This window comes from Lagenorhynchus albirostris, chromosome 14 (genome assembly GCF_949774975.1).
Source record: "Lagenorhynchus albirostris chromosome 14, mLagAlb1.1, whole genome shotgun sequence".
Taxonomy (NCBI): Eukaryota; Metazoa; Chordata; class Mammalia; order Artiodactyla; family Delphinidae; genus Lagenorhynchus; species Lagenorhynchus albirostris.
Genome location: NC_083108.1, coordinates 26,306,696 through 26,329,992, shown reverse-complemented (window position 1 = coordinate 26,329,992; position 23,297 = coordinate 26,306,696). Strand labels below are relative to the sequence as shown.

Below are 23,297 nucleotides of genomic sequence, written 5' to 3'. Positions count from 1 at the left end.
CTCCACAGCTCCCAAAGCACCTTTTATCCAGGCTTCAGGAATGCCATGAGGCAATTCAAAGCAAGGTCATATTCAGCATTTCCCAGGCCCTCTGGTCTTTCATGATGGACAGTCACAGGTACTGGGTCACCTGAGAGCTAAGGGTGCCTTCGAATCTCCTCAGCTGTTGAAATCATTTTCTTCCCCCAGCAGCCCTACAGATAGGGATGGTAAATAAATCAGTGCTTTTAAATGAAAGCCCAGACCCCACAGGGCAGAGGCCTTGTCATCTTCAGAGGGTGACTGGAAACAGCATGAGCTGCTGCCGAACAGGAGCCCTGTGAGCGGGCAAATGAGGGCGCCCGGGGGTGGGAGGGGAGGAGAGATGGGTGCTCACAGTGCTCACAGGCAGGCCGGCAGGACAGGCTGCCCGGCAGGGCACTGACGGGTGGGCCTGCTGCCGAACTTTCCATGGACCCTGCAATTCAAGGCCCACAACTGAACAGTGCAGCACGGTCACAGACTCTTACAAATGTAAGTCAGACCATGCATGGCCCCTGTTTAAACACCCTTAATGTGTTCCAATGCCCTTCAGAAAGAACCCTGTATCTCTGTTGTTGCCTACCAGGCCCCTCAGTCACCAGGCCCAGTACCCCTCACCTTAGCACGTGCTTCTCTCACCAGCTGCAGTCCTGTGCTGGACACACCTGCCACTCCCTTTGCCTGGAACATTCTTCTCAACGACAACCTCCTTCAGGTTTCGGGTCAGTCCCACCTTCCCATCCAAATGAGATCCCCTCCCTGTTATTCTCTCTCTCTCTCTCCCCTGTTCTTTGTCTCCACAATATTTATAACAATTCGTAATTATATATTTATTTGTTTAATGTGTGCCTCACATTTAAAACTATAAGTTCTCTAAGAGCAGGGACTATGTCTGTTATGTTCCCCAATGTATTCCCAGCACCTGACATAATGACTAGCACATGGTGAGCATTCCACAGCATTTTCGGAAGAAAGAAAGGAAAGAAGGAAGCAAGGAAGGAAGGGAGGGATGAACACTGTATTAGACGGGGCCTTGGGGGAACGAGGCCGACTGCCCTGTAGTCTCAGCGCTGCCTCTGCACTTGCCCTTTCTCCTCGCTCCCTCATCCCCTTTTCTGTGATCTCTGCTATTTATTCTTCTGCATTTTTCAGTATTCTCTGTCTAAATCTGGGTTCCCCAACAACAGACCCACCACTTTCTAAAATCCCTTCTGTTTTCTGTAACTACTCTTTAAGAGGCTTTGTTCAGCAAACACCAAGCCTGAAAACCCCCCTTCCCCAACTTGACAATGTGGTAGTGAAGATGCTTCCTGTCCTGTCTTGCTGACTGTGAATTCCTACAGGAAAGGAGCCAGCACCTAACGTACAAAGCTAACTTACCTTAGCGTCCTCAAGGCACCTGTCCACAGCATGGCCCACACAGCAAACTCTACTGCTAGTTTTTTCTAGCTTAAATCCCATTGAGTATAAACTCCTCTGCAAGGTTTCTGCTTGTTCTCATAGGTAAGTTAATGACTAACTTTTGCTATACCACCCACTTCTTGGAGCCAGTGGTCTAAAGGCAAATGTGTGAAAGACAGGTTTCTTAGCCATGAGCTTCCAGAAGGCTTTTGCTTAGTCTGGCTCTGCAAGTGGGGTTTCTACAAAGTACAAATTGACACAGTGGCTCATGAATGGGTGATAGTTCTAGCAACCTGCACTGTGTCTGGCATATAGCAGATGCTCAACAACGTTGGCTGAGTGAATGAAGCAGGCCGCCATCGCTCAGGCCTGACTCAGTGTGCCAGTCTATACTCTCCTGGACGAATAAATGGTGAATGGAGGGAGAATGCAGGAAGCCATGTTGACAACCGTGGACAAAGGGTGATCCCATCTTTTCTAGGTGATTGTTTTACATGCTAAACAGAAACAGATTCTAGTTATGGCTAGTCAAAAGTCTTTATTGGGGCCTCCCTGGTGGCGCAGTGGTTGAGAGTCCGCCTGCCGACGCAGGGGATACGGGTTCGTGCCCCGGTCCGGGAAGATCCCACATGCCGCGGAGCGGCTGGGCCCGTGAGCCATGGCCACTGAGCCTGCGCGTCCGGAACCTGTGCTCCGCAACGGGAGAGGCCACAGCAGTGAGAGGCCCCCGTACCGCAAAAAAAAAAAAAAAAAAGTCTTTACTAACAAATCATGGAGCAAATGTACATTGAGCATCTATTATGTGCTACTACTGAGAAACAAAACTGCTCAAGACTATCACTGAATAATTTAAAATCTCTGTGGTAATTTTCAAACACTGGGAAACCCAGCAATTGTTCACTGCACTGAGTTCAAATTTATGAGTGGAGCCAGCTGCTCTGTATGCTTTCAGAACAGTGGGCTTACTTGGGACTTTTTTCTGACCAAAGATGAACAGTACAAATGGGCCTGTTTTCATGAGCTGGACTTAGCTACGTTTCTAAGTTAGACATTTTAGATTTGATTGTGTGGAGCTGCTGGCTTCTCTAAGACTAACTGGATGCCTCTGTGACAGGCTGACAACAACCAACTGCCAGTCAGAAAAGAAGGCAGAGCCAATGGAGACCAGCTAGGGAAGCTGGGCCTACAAGACCCTGGCATAGGACCAGTTTTCATACTTGGTGCAAATCCTTAGTTATGTGACCTAAAGAAAGGAAATGTTCATGGGAACAATACCCGAGAGGAAAATAGTTGGCTGAGGGTTTCCTCAATGAGCAGATCATAAAATGATGAGGAATGCCAAGCGTCTGAAAATTCAGATACAGGGGAGGATGAGGAGTGTGGCTATTTTTCCTGACTCCCTGATATATCCTCTTTTTTGCTTCCATCAAAGGGCATGTTTCTGGGAAGACGGTGATCATTTTGAATTAGAAATGTGAAAACACAATACTATTAATTCTAGAGTGACTGGAGTCAGTATCTGCAAGGCTCCACTGGTTCACTCCAGACACCCAGCATGAGAAGACTGTTCCCATTCTTTGTTCACACAGGGCCTGGAAAATACTTCTTATTCAATTGTAGCAACATCTATGTTTTCTTGTTTCTGTTTTTAAATTCAAAATAGCTTTTATGCAACCACATTTTCTTGAACATCACAGTCATGAGTAAATATACTCTATCTAAAAAATTTCCCAGTGGCAGCTCGTCTGTGACTTAGTGTTTAAATCTTCCCTTTTCTGAACAGCCTGTATGAAGCCAGGCATATGAACTCACAGAGCCATCTATGGAACCACCTATCTGCTATTTAACTGATAAGAGCCCGATGACAATTCTTGGACCAGACTCCTGGCTGTCATCCTCAAACACGTGCTATTAGTTTTAAGCTCAGCAGGTTCCAGCTGGGGGCAGGTGCGGGGGAGACCTTTTCATTTTATCTGAAAAGGCTCATCAAAGCTCCTAGTGCAACAGCACACAAGCCCACACAACTCTCATGACTATTCTTTCCTTACCTTGAAAGGACTTCATTAATCACACTCCACACAGGAAAACTGCACAGTGTAATACTCGTATACTGTGAGAGCTAGAAGGGTCCAGTTCAGCCCCATCATCCGTAAATGGCCCAAAGAGGTGAAGGGCCTTGCCCAGAGTCTCACAGTCAGTGTAGAGCTGAGACCAAGACCCAGGACACCTAACTGGTCCACTGTTGCCATGATACCGTATTAGCTGAGTCTCCTCCATTAGGTTCTTTCCCTTTCCTTAAATTTATTTGAGGGACCACACCCGGTTTACCTAATTTTGGTACAGGAAATTGTTACTAAAACAGTAAGTGAAAAGACAAAAGTTTTTTGTGTGTTTTTTTAAAAAAAGTAAACATTAACACAAAGTATCATATCACTTAGCTAGCCAGTCGCTAAAAAGATAAACATCTTATAGCTGGTGCAAAAAGAAAACATATTTTTACAGAGCCCCACTATCAATGGTCTTTTGGTCAACTTTGGTGATTTGCATATCCAGAAAATCATACAAATGCTAATGGTCAATTGTGTATGGTTATCTCTGTGTAACTGTTAAAATACCTCTGAACTCTGATCTGATCCTCCTAGCTTTGCACAGCATGGGCCCTTTCACATTGTCTTTTTTCCCTGCAATCCTAAGCCCATTTTATTTTTGCTTTGTGGCAGAAAGAGAATTAAAATGCTCAGTGGGCTTTGCCATTTCTGCAAAGACTGTTCTTTAAGCAGTTGTGTATTCTACCATTCTGTTTTAGAGAAACAGAATATTATACTGAAGATACATACCAGTTTTGACTAAGATGCCCAGCATGCCGACATTCTGAGCCCCACCAACATCATCCCTGCAATCCTAGAAAAGCATAACGAAGCATTTAGTCCAGTGTCATCAGTGAGCCTGCCAACAAAACTGACCAATTGATCTGACTTATTAGGACAGGATGGCCAACTGTAATCCCATGTTTTTTTCCTTAAAATGAAAGTGAAGGAGGTGTAAAAAAGGATAAACCCATGTCTGAAGGAGCATACCACTGGAAAAGGGAAGCGTAATAGAGGTAGAGGTAAAAAACAGAGTAGTAATCCTAGTAACCAAACATAAAAAGCAGTTACAGTGCTTCATGTTTTGCCACATGTACATCTATTTCCTTTTAAAACAGATCATGGAAAAAAAGTATTCTATCATTTGGCAGCTTTTAAGGTAAATGATCCAACTGCAGGACAGTGAATGAACTAGGTTCAGAAGACAGCTCTTGTGCTGTCCATGTAACATTATCCTTACGTTCCATCCAATCGTCCCTAACGGGGAATCAAATCAGATCAGTGTACTTAAACAGATTCTGAGACTGTCTGATATTCACTTCACACTTAGGAATAATAGATCAGTTTCAAAGGGAAGCTTCTGTTTTCCAATTCTTAATCAAGATAGGGATAAATATACTTGGCTAATTGTGATGACAAATGCAAGGTAATAAAAATCCAAAAACTGGAAGAAACATCATCAATAAAATCAATCCTACCATCTCATGTGTATAAGCAGGATTCATTCAGATCACACCCAAAGAAAAGTTTTTTCCTTAAAAATCATTCATATTATTCAACAACAGCCCTTGGAAATGAGTCTTAAAATGTCAAAATCTTCATTTAAGGTCTAACTTAAAACCTTTTCTGTGCATCTAAACTTGTCTTGTTGAAGCAGGGGAGATGGGGGAGAGGGACAGGAGGAAGGGAGGAGGGAAAAAGTGAACAAGGAAAGGGAGGGCCCACTGGGTAGGGCCCCCGATTGTCCAGGTTCAGCCCTGCCACTCCTAGGCCTGAGGCAATCGATATCTTTAGCTATTTGTGGCACACAGACTGGGAAGTTCTTCCATAAAGCATATACTAGCAAAAAAATCAATAATGGGAGAATTCTTTGGGTATAGGTGTTCTTTGCATTAAGGAATAGTCAAAAAAGTCTAAATCTATGTAGAAGTTTTCTTCAAAAAGACACATAAAGCATTTAATTGCCTTGCAGTTGATGGTCTTTTGAATTGTATATATCTCATCACACTATGAAGAATGTCAGAAATAATCAATATTTCAGTTCTTTAGAATACCAGTAAACAACTACTGGAAAGCCTGTTTTATGGGTAGCCTCTTACTACCATCTGATATCACCAATAAGAGCCTGCTTGTGTCTCAAAGCAGTGCTTTGAAGTTGGCTCCTCCCAGCATGACAGGTAAGCCCAGGGCATTTCCTGGGCTCTTCTACTTACATCTCCAATCATGATGGCCTCCTCAGGTTCACAGCCAGTGCTCCTCAATGCCTCCAAAAAGAACGTTTTCTCTGGTTTCCCCACGACTGTGGCTTTGGTATCTGTGGCATGCTCTAAAGCAGTCACAAATGGTCCGGGCCCCAGGGCTAAGCCATCTTGCCTCTTGTAATACCTGGCTTTGTGGATTGCTATCAGAGGTGCCCCATCCAGGAGCAACCTAGAGAGACAGAGAAAATGCAAATTGGCTTAAAGCAAGGTTTCTATGACTGGAAAAGAATGTCAGACTTACAAAGTGGTTTTATTCACACTCACAGAAACGAATAGTTTCTTATTAACTTTTAATGACTTGCTGTCTTCTAATGAATTCGCTAGGAACTGCTGAGAATTACACTCAGATACAGTAAAGAAAGGTGATAGATTAAATTTGTGATTGCTTCAACCTTTTACCTTTAGTGGTTTCAGACATTTTACCCAAATCACCATGGAAAGAGAATTAAGGGAAGTAAAGCTAAATAAGACACTTGAGGGAAGAAGCTTAACTTAATGAGACAAGTTGTTTCAACCTCCCTAATGGTAAGCAGGAGGCTCCTGAGCCTTTTACAACACGACTCAACTGATGCTGCAGTGACATGTTCAGCTAGCTCCTAAAATACCTGGTTTCCTCTTTCCTCTGCTCCAAAATATGATTCTTTCGAATTCAGAAATTTCATAGACCATTTTACAAATACTTTCTGCTTGTATCTTTCCCTCTTCATTTTACCTTTTGACTGCTTCGGGCGTTACTTTGCAAATCAGGCTGTCTTCCCTGAAGGACACAGCAGTAAGGCTTAAGGGTGAGCCTATACTGTCAAGTCCTTTCCTTCTTCCTGATGTAGGACAAATACTCTCATACCAACCGAAAGGGCATAAAGAGTTTTCTTGTTAGAGAACTAAACTCTACATATAGTCAAGGATCCTCATTACTTACTCAGGCAAAACATAACAAATCTAAAAAAAACCCCACCAACCCCCATCCAAAAACATCTGCCAACCATCCCAACAGTGCAGCCTGTAAGTCACACAGCAGAGAGAGTCACACACATATCATCTAATCGAATGCAGGACATGATATTCTTCTTAAACTGCTTTTAACCAATGTAATAAATGATCTCACTTAGCTTAATTTAAGTCATCTACTTAGTTAAATATCTAGTATGTTCATCGAGGAAGAATTCATCACATCTCACCCTTCACAATTACGAGTAATTAAGCGCTCAACTATGAAACTGCTAAATTATTCTTGTAAGTGGGCATGGAAATGCCTTCCTGTGGGAGATGCAGGATTCAGACATTTATGATTAAATATTTTATTAAGTAAAAACCAATACCGGACTATTACAGAGCCTTATTGTTAGTTACTACGAATTGCTCACAGCACAGGACGGATCCTTCAAATTTATTCACTAATAGTAATACAAATTTATTTCTTAAAGTAGATCTTAAAATCCAACTGTTAGGAAACCTGATAAGGCCACTATGTTGGCCTTAAAGAACCACAGCTGATAGCAACGAGATAATAACGGGTGGTTTATCTATCTCCCCTCTTGTCACTCTGCCCCCAATCCCATTTACTTGCTACTCTACCATGGAACTGGAATTCTTTATGCAACAGACCTCGAAATTGCTCTCCACTTACACAGCTAAACTAAAAACTCATCTGACTTAGCTTTGTTAATATTTTATTATATATTAACTGGGGATGAGACTTATCAGCTCGATTGACGTGTGTACTTAATTCCCGTGCCTTCTCTGGAAGGGCTGAAACTGTGGGTTCCTCTACATTTCTCTAAATGGGAACTGGTTCTTCAGGAGCTTGGAGAAGACAGGCATCTCTCAGGGAAGTGGTTCTTGCTTCTGTCATTCTTCTACGTTCAGCATAAGCTTTACTGACTCTTTGAAGAGCCAAGGCATGTTCAGGATAGATTGAAAGGTAAATATTTTCAAGGACGCAGATTAAAAGATTTTTGTATAAACATTTTCAAAATGTAAGAAAATAGACACCCCAATACTTGGGACTGTTTTCACACTTCCTAGACAGGGCAAAAAAAAGTTGGTTGTTTTGTTACCGGAAGTAATGTATCGGGAAGAAATCTGAGAATCTTCTGTCTCTATTTAACTATAAGCCCACTGAGGTGCACGATACAAGAAAAAAAGGCATAAAGAAGGCCTGATGCAAAAATCCATGGCTATAAATTCCATGTAGGCAAAGGAAAAAAACTATAAAAAGTCCTAGCCAGGGAGCTGGACCACATTATAAAAATGTTAGGCAGAGCAGTGAGAGAAAAGCTAAGGGGATGACTTAGATTCAGAGTCACAGTACGTTACTGAAAGGGACCATAAAGAATACCAAGTCCAACACGCCCATTTTACGAAGAGAAGATCACCTTGTGATGCTGGCCAAGACCAAGGAGAGCGGGAACCCAGAACTCCAGAAAACCAATCCAGCACTCTTCCAAATAAACTCACTTTTTTTAGAAAAAATGATCAACTTTTCACCATTTCTGCTGAAGATGGAGAATGTGGAAATGAAATTACACGGCAGCTTAAGTAAGAAACCTAATATGCCTGACATCGAACGATTGAGTCCTTTTCTTCCCACCCCCCCAAAACGACCCTCCCCCAATCTTTCCCAACTCAGTAAATTGGCCCCATTGCTCAAGTCAGAAACTAGTAATCATCCTTGATTTCTCACTTTCCCTCACCCTTCCACATCCCTATTATTAGTAAATCCAGTCACTTCCAAGTCCAAAACAAAAACAAAACTTTCTCAAAATGGTCTTACTCCTTCTGGCAAACCTCTGCAATAGTCTTAACTCATCTTTCTGCTTTCTACTCTTCTCCTGTTATTCCAACCCATCGTACATGCAATACGGGGAGTTTCAAAAGTACAGACGGGATCGTGTCCCTCCCCTGCTTAAAACCTTTCAAGAACCTCTCATTGCAAAGAGTATAAAACCCAAAGTCCTTACCGAAGCTTGTAAGGCCTGGCCTTACCTGGCCACTGTCAGCACCTCCAATCTCAAGTCACCTTCCCCGTCACTGACTATGTACCAAAAATGTACACAGTCTTTCCTGCTTCAGCCCCCACACCTGGTGTTCCCTCCTCCTGAAACAGAGCCCCATACTTTGCACACAGCTATCTTCTGCTCACTTGTCAGGTCTCAGCTTGAATGTCAGCACATCAAAGAGCCATTCCCTATCTCCCTGCAAAGTGGACTTCCTCCTCACATTTCATCTCTATCTCATCCCCTTTTTCCTTTATATCACTTCCTATAGTTTATAATCCTTACTCAACTGTATTTGGTTTGTCTTCCTCACTAGCTTACAATCTCCACTATGCCCATTAGTTTTACTCATCACTGTATTTCTTACTTCCAAAAAAAAAAAATCCAAAACAAAACCAAAAACAAACCCTGGTACCTTTCACTAAATATTTATCAGGTAAGTTAATTAATGCATGAAGCACTGTATGCCTTAGTGTTCTGATCTATAAAATGCGGAATAACGCTTACCTTCTTGGGGAATAGAGATGATATATGCAAACTTTTTCATGCTATCTATCTGACAGTAATGACAATTATTTTTATTCATAAATATAGGAAGTGTAGTGTCTGTGCTACTTAAAATAGGTAACAACAAATCACTTCACATTTGTGGGCCCCGGTTTCTTATCAAATGAAGAAACTGAATCAGATCAGGTCTTTTCACTCTCAACACTTCTGTCATTTTTTAACTGAAAAATGCTTTATCTGGGGGGATCTGTCCTATACCTGTGGGATGTTTAGCCGTATCCACAGCCTCTACCCACTAGATGCCAGTAGCACTCTTCTTCCCCCAGTTGTGACATCCAAAAATGTCTCCAGACATTGCTGAATGTCCCCTGGGGAGGAAAAATGTCCCCAGTTGAGAACAAATGAACGAGGTGATGCCAAAATCTTGACATTCAATACATTTAAAACTAATACCAATCAACCTGACAAACACCAACTACCAAAAGTTCAAATTAAAACAATAGCAAATCATGAAATATATCAAGAGAAAATCCCATCAACACTTAACTGAAACCCCCAGAATATCTCCAATATCATACTGACACAGCAATTTTCTCATTAATAGTAGGCTACCTACTATCACCACTTCTATCTGGTATTGTAGTTCCCAGAGAGTGTAATAAAGCAAGAAAAAGAAATGAAAATACAAAGATTGGTAGGTGTGAAGTAAAACTGTCATTATTTGTGGTTGACAACTGTCCATGTAGAAAATCCAATTCAAAAGATTCTATAAATAAATTATTAGAATTACCAAGTGAATGTAAGAAGGTCATGAATACAAGGTTAACATACAAAATCTCAATTATACTTCTATGTATTAGCAACAAGCAATTAAAAGTGAAATTTAACAAAATACCACTGATAATCGCATCAAACAACATGAAATACAAGGATTAATTCAACAAAATTTCTAAGACCTACGCTCTAAAAACAGCAAAACACTGCTGAAGAATGTAAGACTAAAATCTAAATAAATGGAGATATATTCCATCTTCATAGACTGGAAGACACATTACTGTTCAGTAAATTCTACCCAAATCCACAGATTTAATAAAGTAGCAATCAAACTCCTAGTGAGTTTTTTTTGTGGAAATTGACAAGTTGATTCCAAAATTTATATGGAAACGATGTAGAATCTTAAAAAAGATTAAGTTGAAGAATGTATACTACCAGATTTTGAGATTTATTATAGAGCTACAGTATTCAAGACACTGTGGAAGTGCACAAGTATAGATAAAAAATCTAGAAACAGAGCCACACATATATAGTCACTTGATTTATGTCAAAGCACTAAAACATCACTGCAATTCTGTGAGGCTTTTGAAAGAACTGATCTACGCAATAAATGTTGCAGAAGCAACTGGATATCTGGAAAGAAAAAATGAAATTTACTTCACACAATTCACAAAAGTTAATTCAAAACAGACCTTAGACCTAATTGCTAAAGGTAGAACAATAAAGCTTGCAGAAGAAAACACAGGAGAATATCTTCATGACCCTGAGGTGGGCAAAAATTTCTTAGGCATAACAGAAGAAAATATTGACAAATTGGACTCCATCAAAATTAAAAACTTCATGTTCTCATACTGTTAAAAGAATGAACTGGCAAACCACAGGCAGGGACAGGACATCTGCAGTACATATATCCAACCAAAGACACATGTGTACATAACACATACACAACCCCAACAAATCACTAAGGAAACTATAACCCAATCAGACGCGATAAAAGACTTGAATGTGTAGATCACAAAAGAAGTTATCCAATAGCCAATAAGTATATGAAAAGGCTTCAATATTACTCACCAGGGAAATACGAATTGAAACACGGTAAGATACCACTATACACACCAGAAAGAATAGCTACAGTGATATAGACTAGCGAGAGACTGGCGAGAATGTGGAGCAACTGGAACTCTTGTTCATAGCTGGTGGGTCATAACATATGACTCCACATAATCACTGTGGAAAATTGTTTGGCAATATTTACTAAAGCTAAGCAAGTACTTATCCTATTATCCAGTAATTTCACTTCCAGATACAGACTCAAGAGAAATGAGTGGATATGTCCCCAAAAGACACGTAGAAGAATGTTCATAGCAGCTTTATTCTTAACAGCCCAAACTGGAAAATCCAAATGTCCATTAACAATTGAATAAATTGTGGAATATACATACAATAGACTACTACACAACAACAAAAATAAACAAAAACAAAGTACTGCTACATGCAACAATTTGGATAAATCTCAAAAACAGACCCAAAACAAAATGCTACAACTGTGTGATTTCATTCATATGAAGATCAAAAACTGGCAATATTGATAGAAGTCAGAGTAGTGGTTACCTTGAGGAAGGGGTGGTATTGACTGGGACAGAGAGCCTTCTAGGGCGCTGGAAATGTTCTGTCTCGTGATCAGAGTGGGGGTTACACAGGTATATCTATGTGTCAATTTTTATTGAGTTGTACACTGACAATCTGTACACCTTATTGTATGTTATACATCAATTTTAAAAGATCAGTAACAATATATTTATGTGGTTTATTCACCTAAAGCTTTTATTTAGAGTAGCAAGAGTTGCCTTGATCATAAAAGAATCTCCCCAGTTAATTAAATAATGAGTAGTGACTAATATTAAACTCAATTCTGTATTCTGTGATCTTCAAATTGGCATATAAAGTTCTGCATATACTAATGGAACGCTTTAAATAACTCAAGTTCTTAAGTCTTCAACAATTTCTCATCTCCAGAGTGTTTTATTTTTATAGTCTGGACCTTAATTAAAAAGATTGCATAGCAGTCAGCCCTTTCAAAATGGAAACAGCTCACAGAAATATTTCTAATTTAAGCCCTACTGCCACACTGTTCTAGAATTCCTTATGCCCAGGACTCTTAGAAAAGATTCAGGAGCTGCTATACAAATGCAGTAACTGAGGCCATTATTGTTGATTTTTCCCCTCCCCTTCCCTTATTCCCTTTGTAAGGAATTGAATACATTAGTAATTAAACTTTTTATTCTTTTCTTAATGAGAAGGGGAAAAGAAAGCAATCCAATATTCAACAGAAACCATTTACGGGGATAAGAATCTCTTCCCCAAACACACGAGAAACTAATTTCTGTGCACCTCTAAGACTTTTGGAGGATTCTCGTACCTTGTAACGATTATAGGAAAGAAGTCATTAGCAAAGCTTCAAAACATTATTCTTAAGCAGCCTTCATCTCCGCATTTAAATGTGAAAGTTATATGATGTCACTTATCTTCAATTGTAACAACATTTTAATAAGCTCCTCAAGAAGCTGGAGGGCAGCTGCTCTTAATGTAGAAAAATTTTCTTTTCTGTGAACTATTAAGTTAAGCAATTTCCATGAAGTTTTTTCCCAAAATTCCTTTGATCCAGCAACTGTACTTCTGAGAAAACATGTTACGGAAATATAAATATTGCTTAACAAACACATTCAGAAGTTTTTTATAAAAAACTAACTCATGAAACCTGGAAATAACTAACAATCAGAAATACATGGCTACACAATTTATTGCATTTTTTAAAGTGGAATATGCTCTGGGAATCAAATATGTTTTAGAAGAATATTTAAGAATACAGAAAAACATGCACAATATATTGTCGGCTTTTTAAAAGGCAATTATCGCATAGTATGTATACACTCTCATTTTTGTCTAAATATATACGTGCGTGGAAACAAATAAACTAGCTATATGCTAAAATGTTAACTGTTGTTCTCTTAGGTGGAGAATCACAGGTAATTTTGTTTATTCATGTTTCTTTTTTGAGCATTTGAAAATTTCCACAATGAGGACATATTAATTTTTTTAACATCTTTATTGGAGTGTAATTGCTTTACAATGGTGTGTTAGTTTCTGTTGTACAACAAAGTGAATCAGCTATACGTATACATATATCCCCGTATCTCCTCCTTCTTGCGCCTCCCTCCCACCCTCCCTATCCCACCCCTCTAGGTGGTCACAAAGCTCCGAGCTGATCTTCTTGTGCTATGCAGCTGCTTCCCACTAGCTATCTATTTTACATTTGGTCATGTCAATGCTACTCTTTCACTTCGTTCCAGCTTACCCTACCCTACGGCCCCGTCCTCAAGTCCATTCTCTACCTTTGCGTCTATTCTGGGAGGATGTATTAATTTTGAGGTTAGATATTTTTTAGTCTTGTTAATACCAAGTTCATTTAGATTAAGTGATCTGCTTGCCCAGGTAGGCTTTCTCCGAATAGAATTTAATTAAAATTGGTCCCTTACTGAAATGCTCATGCTTTTTTTTCCCTAACAGGTCAGAAGATGAAAAAAGACCTTGCTACAAGCTAGTACTACAACTGTGAAAATGAATGGAGTTATAGGCATTCATACTGATGAATCATACATTACTTCTAGGGAAGAAAGCAAACTGATGCACACATAAAGTATAAAACATGCAAGATAATACTACATATAGTCTAGAAATACCTACGTATGTGTTACAAGTATAAAGAAATGCAAGACAATGATAAACAGAAATTCACAATCCTGATTACTTTTGGGTCTTGGCTGACAAAACTGAGGAGGGATACACAGGGGTTATCAAACGTGTTGATAACTTGTGTTTCTTAAGCCAATTGACAGGCATATGGGTATTCATTATATTACACTTTGTACCTTTTAGTATTAGGTAAAAGGTAAAAAGCCATCCATGGTTCTCAGGATTTGAACGTTTCATAGAATCCAAGCCCAAATCACATCTATCCCCTATAAGTGGTTCACATCCTTCCCCAAAATCAATTCTTTAAAATTCAGTGTTTTCAATTTTATTCAGACATTTAAGACATTTTTGTAGACAGAGCATACTATGCATGTCAGGGCGGCTACCCACTCAAAATACAGTAAATAAGAGGAGTGTAATGTGGAAGGTTCATGTATCTGCCTGAAGGCAATATGCCCCTAAAGCTGGTATTCAAGGCAGATATGCAACGGGGTTTAAAATCCAATGTTTATCCTCATTAAGAACCTGAATAGTAATTTAACTAATTGGCGGTGCATTTGAGATGTCACAACCCAAACAGCTGTAGTCATTGGTTGGAAGGCATAGTTTCTGTGGAGACATCAATATGCAAAGAAGGGCAAGACCTAAAATCCTTTTGTTAACTTTCCACCCAGCTGTTAAGGGCATTTGTGAAATTAGAGTTGACTTATAAGTGCACTGTAATGCTTTAAAATGTAGTGTTTAAAAAAATCAATATGGTTAGGGAAGTGTGCTAATTAGACAGCATGCAAACAATTACAAAGTCAGTATTACATCAACACACATTTTTATTACCCTGAGTCTAGTATTTATCTAAGACAGAGACCTCCCAACTTCCTATTAAATATTAGGTCCTTCCCAAATTACCAGCTAAAATCAATCAATACCTTCTCCTTGAATTCTGTGGTTCAGAAATGAATAAAATGTAGCAGGGGGTAAATCTGGAAGTAAGATATAGTAGCAGGTTCTCTGTTTCAAATGAAAACTGGTTTTGGTTATAGTTATAAACCTTAAGGAGCTGGTGAGATAATCCCTTTGCCCCCTGTCCCCCAAGAAGCTAGAGTAGAAAACTGAAGTAGGTGAAGAAATTTTAATACTCAAGCAATCTGGCACAACAGTGGATCTCTGGGAAATAATGTCTACTGAGCAATTATAAAAAGTGAATTTGTTTTTATTTAAACAAAAGCTTGACTGTCACAGTAACTAAGAGAGTCACAAATAAAAGTACATTCAGTAGCCATAGTTTTCATAACCGAGGATCTAAAATTAATGTGCAAATGGAAAAAAGGTGACTGTTCCCAAAGGGCTATTTCTGGCCACATAGATTGTACACAGGGTAGCCATCTTCAAGATCAAATAATGTGCCCAGATGTGTGAACCTTGTAGTGAGTTTTAACATTTTGATTCTAGAACATATACATCAAGAAGTGAATTCTACATCAAGTATAAGTTAGAATGATTCTTGAATATCTTCATACTGGTAAGAAAATGATGTTAAATTCCAAAAATTTACCAAGATATTAAAGAAATTCTTTTTAAAGTTAGTTCAATGTACATCTATGCAGTATGTAGGACTACTTAACTTGTCATAAATTTAAAGGCAAATTACACTGTTTAATGTTCAACAAGAAGCAAAAGGCAAGATGAAAAATGAAAAATCTATAAAAAATGAAAAATCCAAGGGGAAAAAAATCACAATCTCACTCTAGAGTAGACTTGTGAATAAATTCTGATCCAATTTAGTTTAGGAAGTATGAGAACCAGTATGCAGTCTGCCTTTTGGAAGTAGCAGTAAAAAGTTCATACAGGTAAAATGCACACACAATTGAAGATTTATAACATTTTACATGTTAGTTGTGGTTCCTCAATGTCTACCAACAGCTATTGGAACCCCTCCACTTATATAGCCCACAGTTCAAAGAGCCCCACCCTAAACTCATCACCTCCTGAACCCACACAGGGAGTGTTCTCTATCACAGGCACTTAGGTTAGATATCTAGATGCTGACTCACTGTTCTTCAACCCCTTGACCCAACTGTCCATCAAGTCATGTTGACAATACCAGAATCTCGTTTTCTTCATCTCTACTGCCACAATCACAGATCAGACTACCATTATCACTCGTCGAATAATTTCTTTGAAAGTGTGGTCAAACGTGCCAACTTTTTTCGATAGCCTGGATTCTCTCTGGAGGAAGAATCACATTTACTGTTTTGGGTGAATTAGCCTCCTTCAGAGATCATAGTCAGTGAAGAGTCACAGGAGTGATAATAAAAGATAAAACTCCTAGCTTTAGATTTACAATTTGATTATGAATTTCTGCCCCAGAATATTGATCCTATGAACGAGAAAAACCCCAGTGATCATCACGTTTTAACATATTGATTATTTTTAAAAAACTAAGGAAGACAGTAATAAATATTTAATGTTGATCTTGAAGTGATCTTTAAGATATCTGTACACCTACAATCTAGGTGGCCAGAAAGTAAATTATGTATAACCTTACACAACAAAGACTTAAGAAGAGAAGAAGGGAGTATATGATCACATGAAAAATAAACAGCTAAAGACTTACCGGAATGCTTGATTCAGAATTTGATAATGAAAATGGTCTGGTGCCAATCCTATGACCACAGCATTAGGATCACTTGTTTGTATTCCTGGGAATGGAAAGAAAAAATTATTGAAGAATGCAATTAACAGTAATGTCACATTTTATGATAAAGTAGTTTTAGTCAATCAAGTACAAATTTTTGCTGTAGCCAATAATCTGAAGTTTAAGAGATTATCCTGCCCAGTGTACTTTGAAAGTATCAGCTATAACTTAAAAAAAAAAAAAGTCTCCTAGTATTTCTGTATATTCCTTTTGCATGGTCTTACAGCTACTGAATAACTAGAAGATCTAAACTGAAACTTGTAACCTGATGTTCTCAAACAAGCAACAATTTCTAACTTCAAAAAGCTTTACTGATTAAAATCAACAAGAAGAGCCACAGTTCTCTATGAGCTATCAGATCAATAGCAACTGATGAGGGACTGAAAACCTAACAGGCAAGGGAAATTATTAGACTCTCTAGGTGATACAGCTGAGGCTAACACCATCATGATAAATATGGAATGCACTGTAGGGTCTATAGTTTTCTACAATAATACCTAATCCACTTCTAGTTTCACAAATATTATTCTATAATTAAAGCATGTTTTAAGGCCTTGGTACCTGATGACAAGACTTTAGATACAAGAACCAAACAAGCACTTCCACCATCACAGTTATTAAAACTCTGATTGAAGTGTCTGTGCATTATCCATATGCCGATTCCTATTTGCCTCTCTTATTGCCTGCCTTTAAGCATTCTCATTATCGATTCTACCAAAATGTGAGGGGAAGAAGTAGAAAAAGCAGATACCCAAGATATCCAATTTCCTCCTTACCAGCAGCCATGAGTATTGAGTAACTGGTTAAAGTTTGTTAAAGGAAGAAAATAAAATCAATGGCTACAGTTAAGAGTTGGAGTTTTATGTGTTCTTTTTATTATCTCCATATACCACTGGCTAAGATATTCAATATTAGCCAAGATATTTCCATTCCCTTCAAAAACCTATCTACTTTGGGTATTTTCATGTATATAAACATGTTGCAAGTTTAGTCTTACATCAAATAAAGATTTCTTCCAGACCAGAGATTGTGCTTATATATGTCAACTCCAGCTCACTACTGCACAACTAGAAACTTTCTTCAAATAAAGTAAAAAATCTGAATAAAAAATTGTTTTGCAGTACTTCAGCTAACTCAGAAATATAAATACACTGATTGTAGAATGTATTTGTCATTGTTTTTCGTAGCCCAGTTTCTGAATATCATTTTCATAATTAGGGAATCCACTAGCTTAGTGAGGAGCAGAGCTCACCCTCTCCTGAGAGGGTGAAAACACCAGATACTTATTTTCCAGCCTCTGCAGCTATGGGTACTGGCCTGAGACAGAGGTTCTGCCAATCAAAAGCACCCCCCCAACCCCAGGCTTTAAACTGGGAGCTAGGAAGATAAAGTAGCAGGGAGAACCTCACTGGAAATTCTGAGGCAGCAGTGCTAGCTGGAACTTCCAATCTCCAGTGCTACTGGCGTGAATAGGCAAGCTGCAGAGGTCAGTGTTCAGCAGGGACACTGAGGGCGCCGGATCAGCTCTGCATGAGATGTCGCACGCCGCTCCTCAGCGCACAGCCCCTGAGGCGAACCTCCAGCTCCCCTGGGCAGTTAGTTCTGTGGGCTACAGGCTTTTTTCTTTTTGTCATGGACATTTAAAAAATATTAAAAAGTAGAAAGACTAGCTCATAATAAGCCCTGATGTACCCATCACCCAGCTTTAGCAGTCATCAGCGTTTTGCCAATCTTATTTACCATTCTCTACATATTTTAAAGTCTTTTAAGTATATTCCAGTATCATCTCACCCTTTCATATTTCAGTACATATCGTTAACTGATAAAGACCTAAAAAAAACCCCATCTTAACATTATTACACCAACAAAGTTAAAATAATTCTTTAATATCACTCAATATCTAGTCCACATTTGAATCTCCCCAAATGTCTCAAAATGTCTTTTCACATCTGATATGTAATTGGCACCCAACAAGGTCCATATATTGTATTTGATTGTTATCCTTTACCTCTCATTCTATAGCAACATTCCTCTCCACTTACTGGAGCAACTAGATGATTAATCTTGGAAAAGGTCCCACATTCTGGATTTGGCTGATTGCTTGTGATATTATTTAATTTATTCCTTTACTCTTATTATTTCCTATAAACCAGTAATTGAATCTAGAGGCTTCATAAGTTCACATTGAATTACTAGGCAAGAGTACTTATAGGCAATGCCATGAATTTCCAATTATATCACATCACGAAGCACAAGAGTTCTGCGTGTTCTACTTCCAGTGATGTTAAGACTGATCAATAGGTTCAAGTGGTGTCAGCCTGATTCCTCCATTTTGAAGTTCCCCATCAACTCTTCACCTAATGTGTTTAAAATCTATTGATATTGTTGCCTATTTCACTAGGGTTTGGTTTTTTTTGTTTTTTTTTTAACATCTTTATTAGAGTATAATTGCTTTACAATGGTGTGTTAGTTTCTGCTTTATAACAAAGTGAATCAGTTATACACATACATATATCCCCATATCTCTTCCCTCTTGCGTCTCCCTCCCTCCCACCCTCCCTATCCCACCCCTCTAGGTGGTCACAAAGCACCAAGCTGATCTCCCTGTGCTATGCGGCTGCTTCCCACTGGCTATCTATTTTACATTTGGTAGTGTATATATGTCCATGCCACTCTCTCACTTTGTCACTAGGGTTTGCCAAATGGTGATTTTCTAATTCTGGCATTCCTTTTGCATTTACTAGCTATAATTCTTCTATAAAGAACTTACCCTCATCAAATGTTTAGTTACTATAAAATATAGTTAAAATAGGAAAGGCAGGATAAATGCTTGTTTCGTTTATCCATTTTCAGAATGAGTTACTTCCCTAACAATTTTCCATAGTGACCAATGAGTTTTGTGGGATGAATATCATTTTGAACTTTTTATACGTATGATGCATTGCAATCTATTGCAATCAGTATTCTTTTTGATGCTCAAACTATCGCTTCAAATTGGCTTCAGTGTCCTTTAGGCATGACCTTATTAGTTTTCGATAGTTTCCTTGCTAACAATTAGTTATCCCAGACTCATACAACGCCTGCCCATTTCTCCAGTTCCTTGGAGAAATGGAATCACCCATTTCTCCAAGGAACTAAAGTGGGAAACCATAGTAGACACCAGTCTGACCACTGTGCTTCACTGCTTCTATGCCTTTTTAGTAGGAGATCTAGATAATATGTTACTTTTTGAGAGAACAAGGGAGTTGATAATATTTTAATTCAAAATTAATACATACCTCATCTGATTTTTATATTTCTATCTCTTTTCACTTACACTTAAAATCTGGAGTACTAACAATACTAGCGTAACTACTACTTTATCGTATAATACATCTATAATTACAAAATAATATCAACACTACTAATAACACTAATACTACTGAATGCAGTTTTAGGTTTCTTTGCAGTTCTTTCATCCTTAGAATTGATCTCCCCATGAATGAACTGTCAAAATACTGAATTTTAAAGTCATCTGAAGTAATTCTTTTCTCTGAGTGGTTATGTCACCAACTTTATATAGAGTTCATTTGTTTCAATCTGTTTTTGGTTTTCAGGGATTGGTTTGTTTTTAACTGTCTTTTTAATATGTAAAATATTCACATGGTTCCAAAGTCAAAACTAGATAATAACGTACTTTTAGAGAAATCACCTCTCCTCTTCCCACCCTCCCCCTTTAGATAACCATTTTTACTAGTTTTTCATTTATCATCCTTCAGCTTCCTTCCACAAATATAAGACAAATACATTTATATCCATTTTCCTCTCATTTTCTTACACAGATAAAAGCATGTAAGGTTTTCTATACCATATAATTTTTTCACTTAATATATCCTATGAAGATCACTCTTATCAGGATATAGAATTCGCCATTACTTATCTTTCAGCTACAAAGCATTCCATTTTGTGGACATTTCGTAGTTTTAATCAGTCTCTTCCAATGAACATTTGGTCTGTTTCCAATCTTTTCTTATTACAAATAAGGTCATAATGAACAACCTACCTTATTCATATGTCCTTGCACATTTTTGTTACTGCATCTTGGAGGTAGATTCCTACAAGAGGCAGTACTGCTTCACATGCAATTTTGAGAGCTACTGCCAAATTCCTCTCTGCAGGAGTTGTGCCATTTTATATCCTGTCAGCAGTCAGATCTTTTTTTTTTTTGGTACGTGGGCCTCTCACTGTTGTGGCCTCTCCTGTTGCAGAGCACAGGCTCCGGACGTGCAGGCTCAGCGGCCATGGCTCACAGGCCCAGCCGCTCTGCGGCATGTGGGATCTTCCCGGACCTGGACACGAACCCGTGTCCCCTGCATTGGCAGGCGGACTCTCAACCACTGCGCCACCAGGGAAGCCCTAGTCAGATCTTTTAATAAATTTACTTTCTGTTTAATTCACCCAAAGTTGGTTTCTGTTTTTTGCAAATTCTGATTGATATACAGTTATATTTCCTGATAGTATAAGTTTTGAGGTTCTGCCTAACTATATATCCATGCTGAAGTTCTCTAATCATTACATGGTTTTGTAATGATGTATTTATACCCACTTTTTCTATATTGTGTATTTCACTCTGAGTATCACCTACAAAAAGCAGTGTGGCAAAGCTTCATAACACAAGGATATTTTTCCAGTTTGTTAATTTTTCCAAAGAGAAAAGTTTTATTTTCTCTTGATTGAAAATATTTCATGGTCATTGCAAAAACTTCAAACCATACAGAATGAAATCTATTTTTAACCAAGTTGACCTTGGTTTATCTCATATAATCAAACTAATACCATGGCTCCAGGAATGACGATTATAATACTCAAAGAAATCTTAACCCGTGTTTTTTCAAACTCTGGGCCGTGATCCATTAGTAGACTGTGAAACTAATCTGGAGGACTCTAAGCAGTATCAAAGTCACACAGTTAAGTAAACCAAATGGAAAATAGAGTACATCTCACAAGTAAGAGTACTGTTTAACATATACAAATACACATACATACATCCTGGATTTCTATGTAATGTGTTTCACTTATTTTGGAGTGCAGTCAAAACAGGTTTGAGAAACACCAATTTAGATTCAAACTACTGATGACAGAGGAAATCTGACTAAATACTTCTAAACATCCAGTTTTAAGAATGATTTATAAGCAGATATGAAGAACCAATTTTTAAATCTTTCCAAATTTCTCTTACCTTTAAAATCAGGTAGGGCCCGATCATCAACCAGCAGCATGGGTCGGACTTGTTTCTGCTCTACCAAGTTTCTGGCTGCAGTCAGAGAAGTGAATATTTCATCTTCAGAGATATCAAACTGCAATTTCTTCAATCTTTCCAAGAGGTCTTTCTTGCTCTCTTTGGTTGTATTGGTCACAAACCTAACCATTACAGAAGTAGCACGTAACCTGGCAAAGTAAAATTCAGGTGTCAATAGGCAACTTTTACATTCTAGCTCCATAAAACCTAATTTGGTAGCACTTGCCAAAGGTCAGAAAATTAAGGGTAAGTCACTGAGTAAGTGTTTTATGGCCAGTAGGTTTTATAATCTATTCAAAATTGCTTACAGATTATCCACACCCTATGGACTGCTTCATCTCCAAAGGCTGTAAAGTCTACCCTTTCAAGGGCCTTCTATACTTTAACTGAATTTTACTACAGGGTTTTAGTAAAGAAGTAAAAAACAAAAATAAAACAAAAAACCTCAACACTTAGTAACCACCATACTCAGAGAATATGAGAGGTGAAAGTTATCTTAGAGATTATCTACTAGTGTAACCTTCTGAAGATGAGAAAACTCAGGCCTAGAGGATTAATGACTGGGCTCAGCTGTACACAGCTGGGCAGCAGTAGGGCTGTGACAAGAACTCCAGCCTATGTCCTAGACAGGGTCTGACCCCCTATACTAAAAGAACAGAGGACACCTCAAGAGTTCTTCCTTCCTCTTAGCCAATTAGACACTGGCTAAGCCCTAATGTGCTACTAAGTTTACAAACAGAAACTACTTGGAGAAAGAAACGTTCCATCTTTACAGACTGGAATGTGTTTTCCCTTTGAACTACTTTTGATTCCATAATCTGCTTTTGGAACCTAAACTGGCAATCAGGTATCAGAGAAAGAATTCATGATAATCCAGCTTTCTTTCAAAACAAAAATTATTTTCTTGGTCCTAAAGTGCTTTAACCTAAAAATAATTTACCTACAATTGAAATTTTTATATTAATACCCTGTTGCTTTTTATCTTATACCTGCCCCAAGTAGACACAAGGCATAAAGCACTATCCATAATTTAAAATAAGCAAGCAAATAAAACAGAAAAGAGATTTTTAAGAATTCACTCAGAGCTTTCATAGATTTATATGATTAAATAGTTCATTATAATCATGATTATCTCTATAATATCTATATGGTAGCTTTTCTGAAAAACACATTAAATTTGGTAGTTTATCTCTCAAAAGAAATTGAATACTTCAACGTAACTATTACCTTAAAAATGAACAAGTCTAAGTACTGAAATGATCATATCATTTTCAACGAGCATTTTAAAAACCTTTTCTTTTTGCTAGTCCCTCAACTTCCCTTAGTCTGTTTGTTTCTATAGAAACGAAAACTGGCAGTGACAGTATAGCAATCTCTCTGGGATGGAAACCTGCCAGTGTCAGTGAGAGAACAATCTGTAGGCTCCTGCCCCTCCAGAATGGCCGGCTCATAGTTTACAGAGGTACTTAGAGATGTCATTCATTGTTCACCAGAAATAAGATTTTTCTTTCCATCCAGAGCAGA

General features: G+C 38.4%; 1 protein-coding gene across 10 annotated transcripts in view; it reads right to left on the bottom strand.

Annotated features, from left to right (window-relative positions):
- HDHD2 (haloacid dehalogenase like hydrolase domain containing 2) overlaps positions 1-23,297 on the bottom strand; it is a 57,121-nt gene that overhangs the window by 20,225 nt on the left and 13,599 nt on the right. For 9 of the 10 annotated variants that reach the window (XR_009534908.1, XR_009534907.1, XM_060121944.1 and 6 more), the window contains 4 exons: positions 21,714-21,917; positions 16,415-16,499; positions 5,723-5,939; positions 4,260-4,323 (listed from right to left, as the gene is read on the bottom strand). Coding sequence is in view for 7 of the 10 variants with exons in the window: in XM_060121944.1 (XP_059977927.1) it covers positions 4,260-4,323; positions 5,723-5,939; positions 16,415-16,499; positions 21,714-21,917 (570 nt within the window). In the remaining 3 variants the exon portion in view is untranslated. Of the gene's footprint in view, positions 1-20; positions 195-4,259; positions 4,324-5,722; positions 5,940-16,414; positions 16,500-21,713; positions 21,918-23,297 lie in introns of all 10 variants that reach the window. The other variant, XR_009534909.1, reaches the window with a different exon arrangement.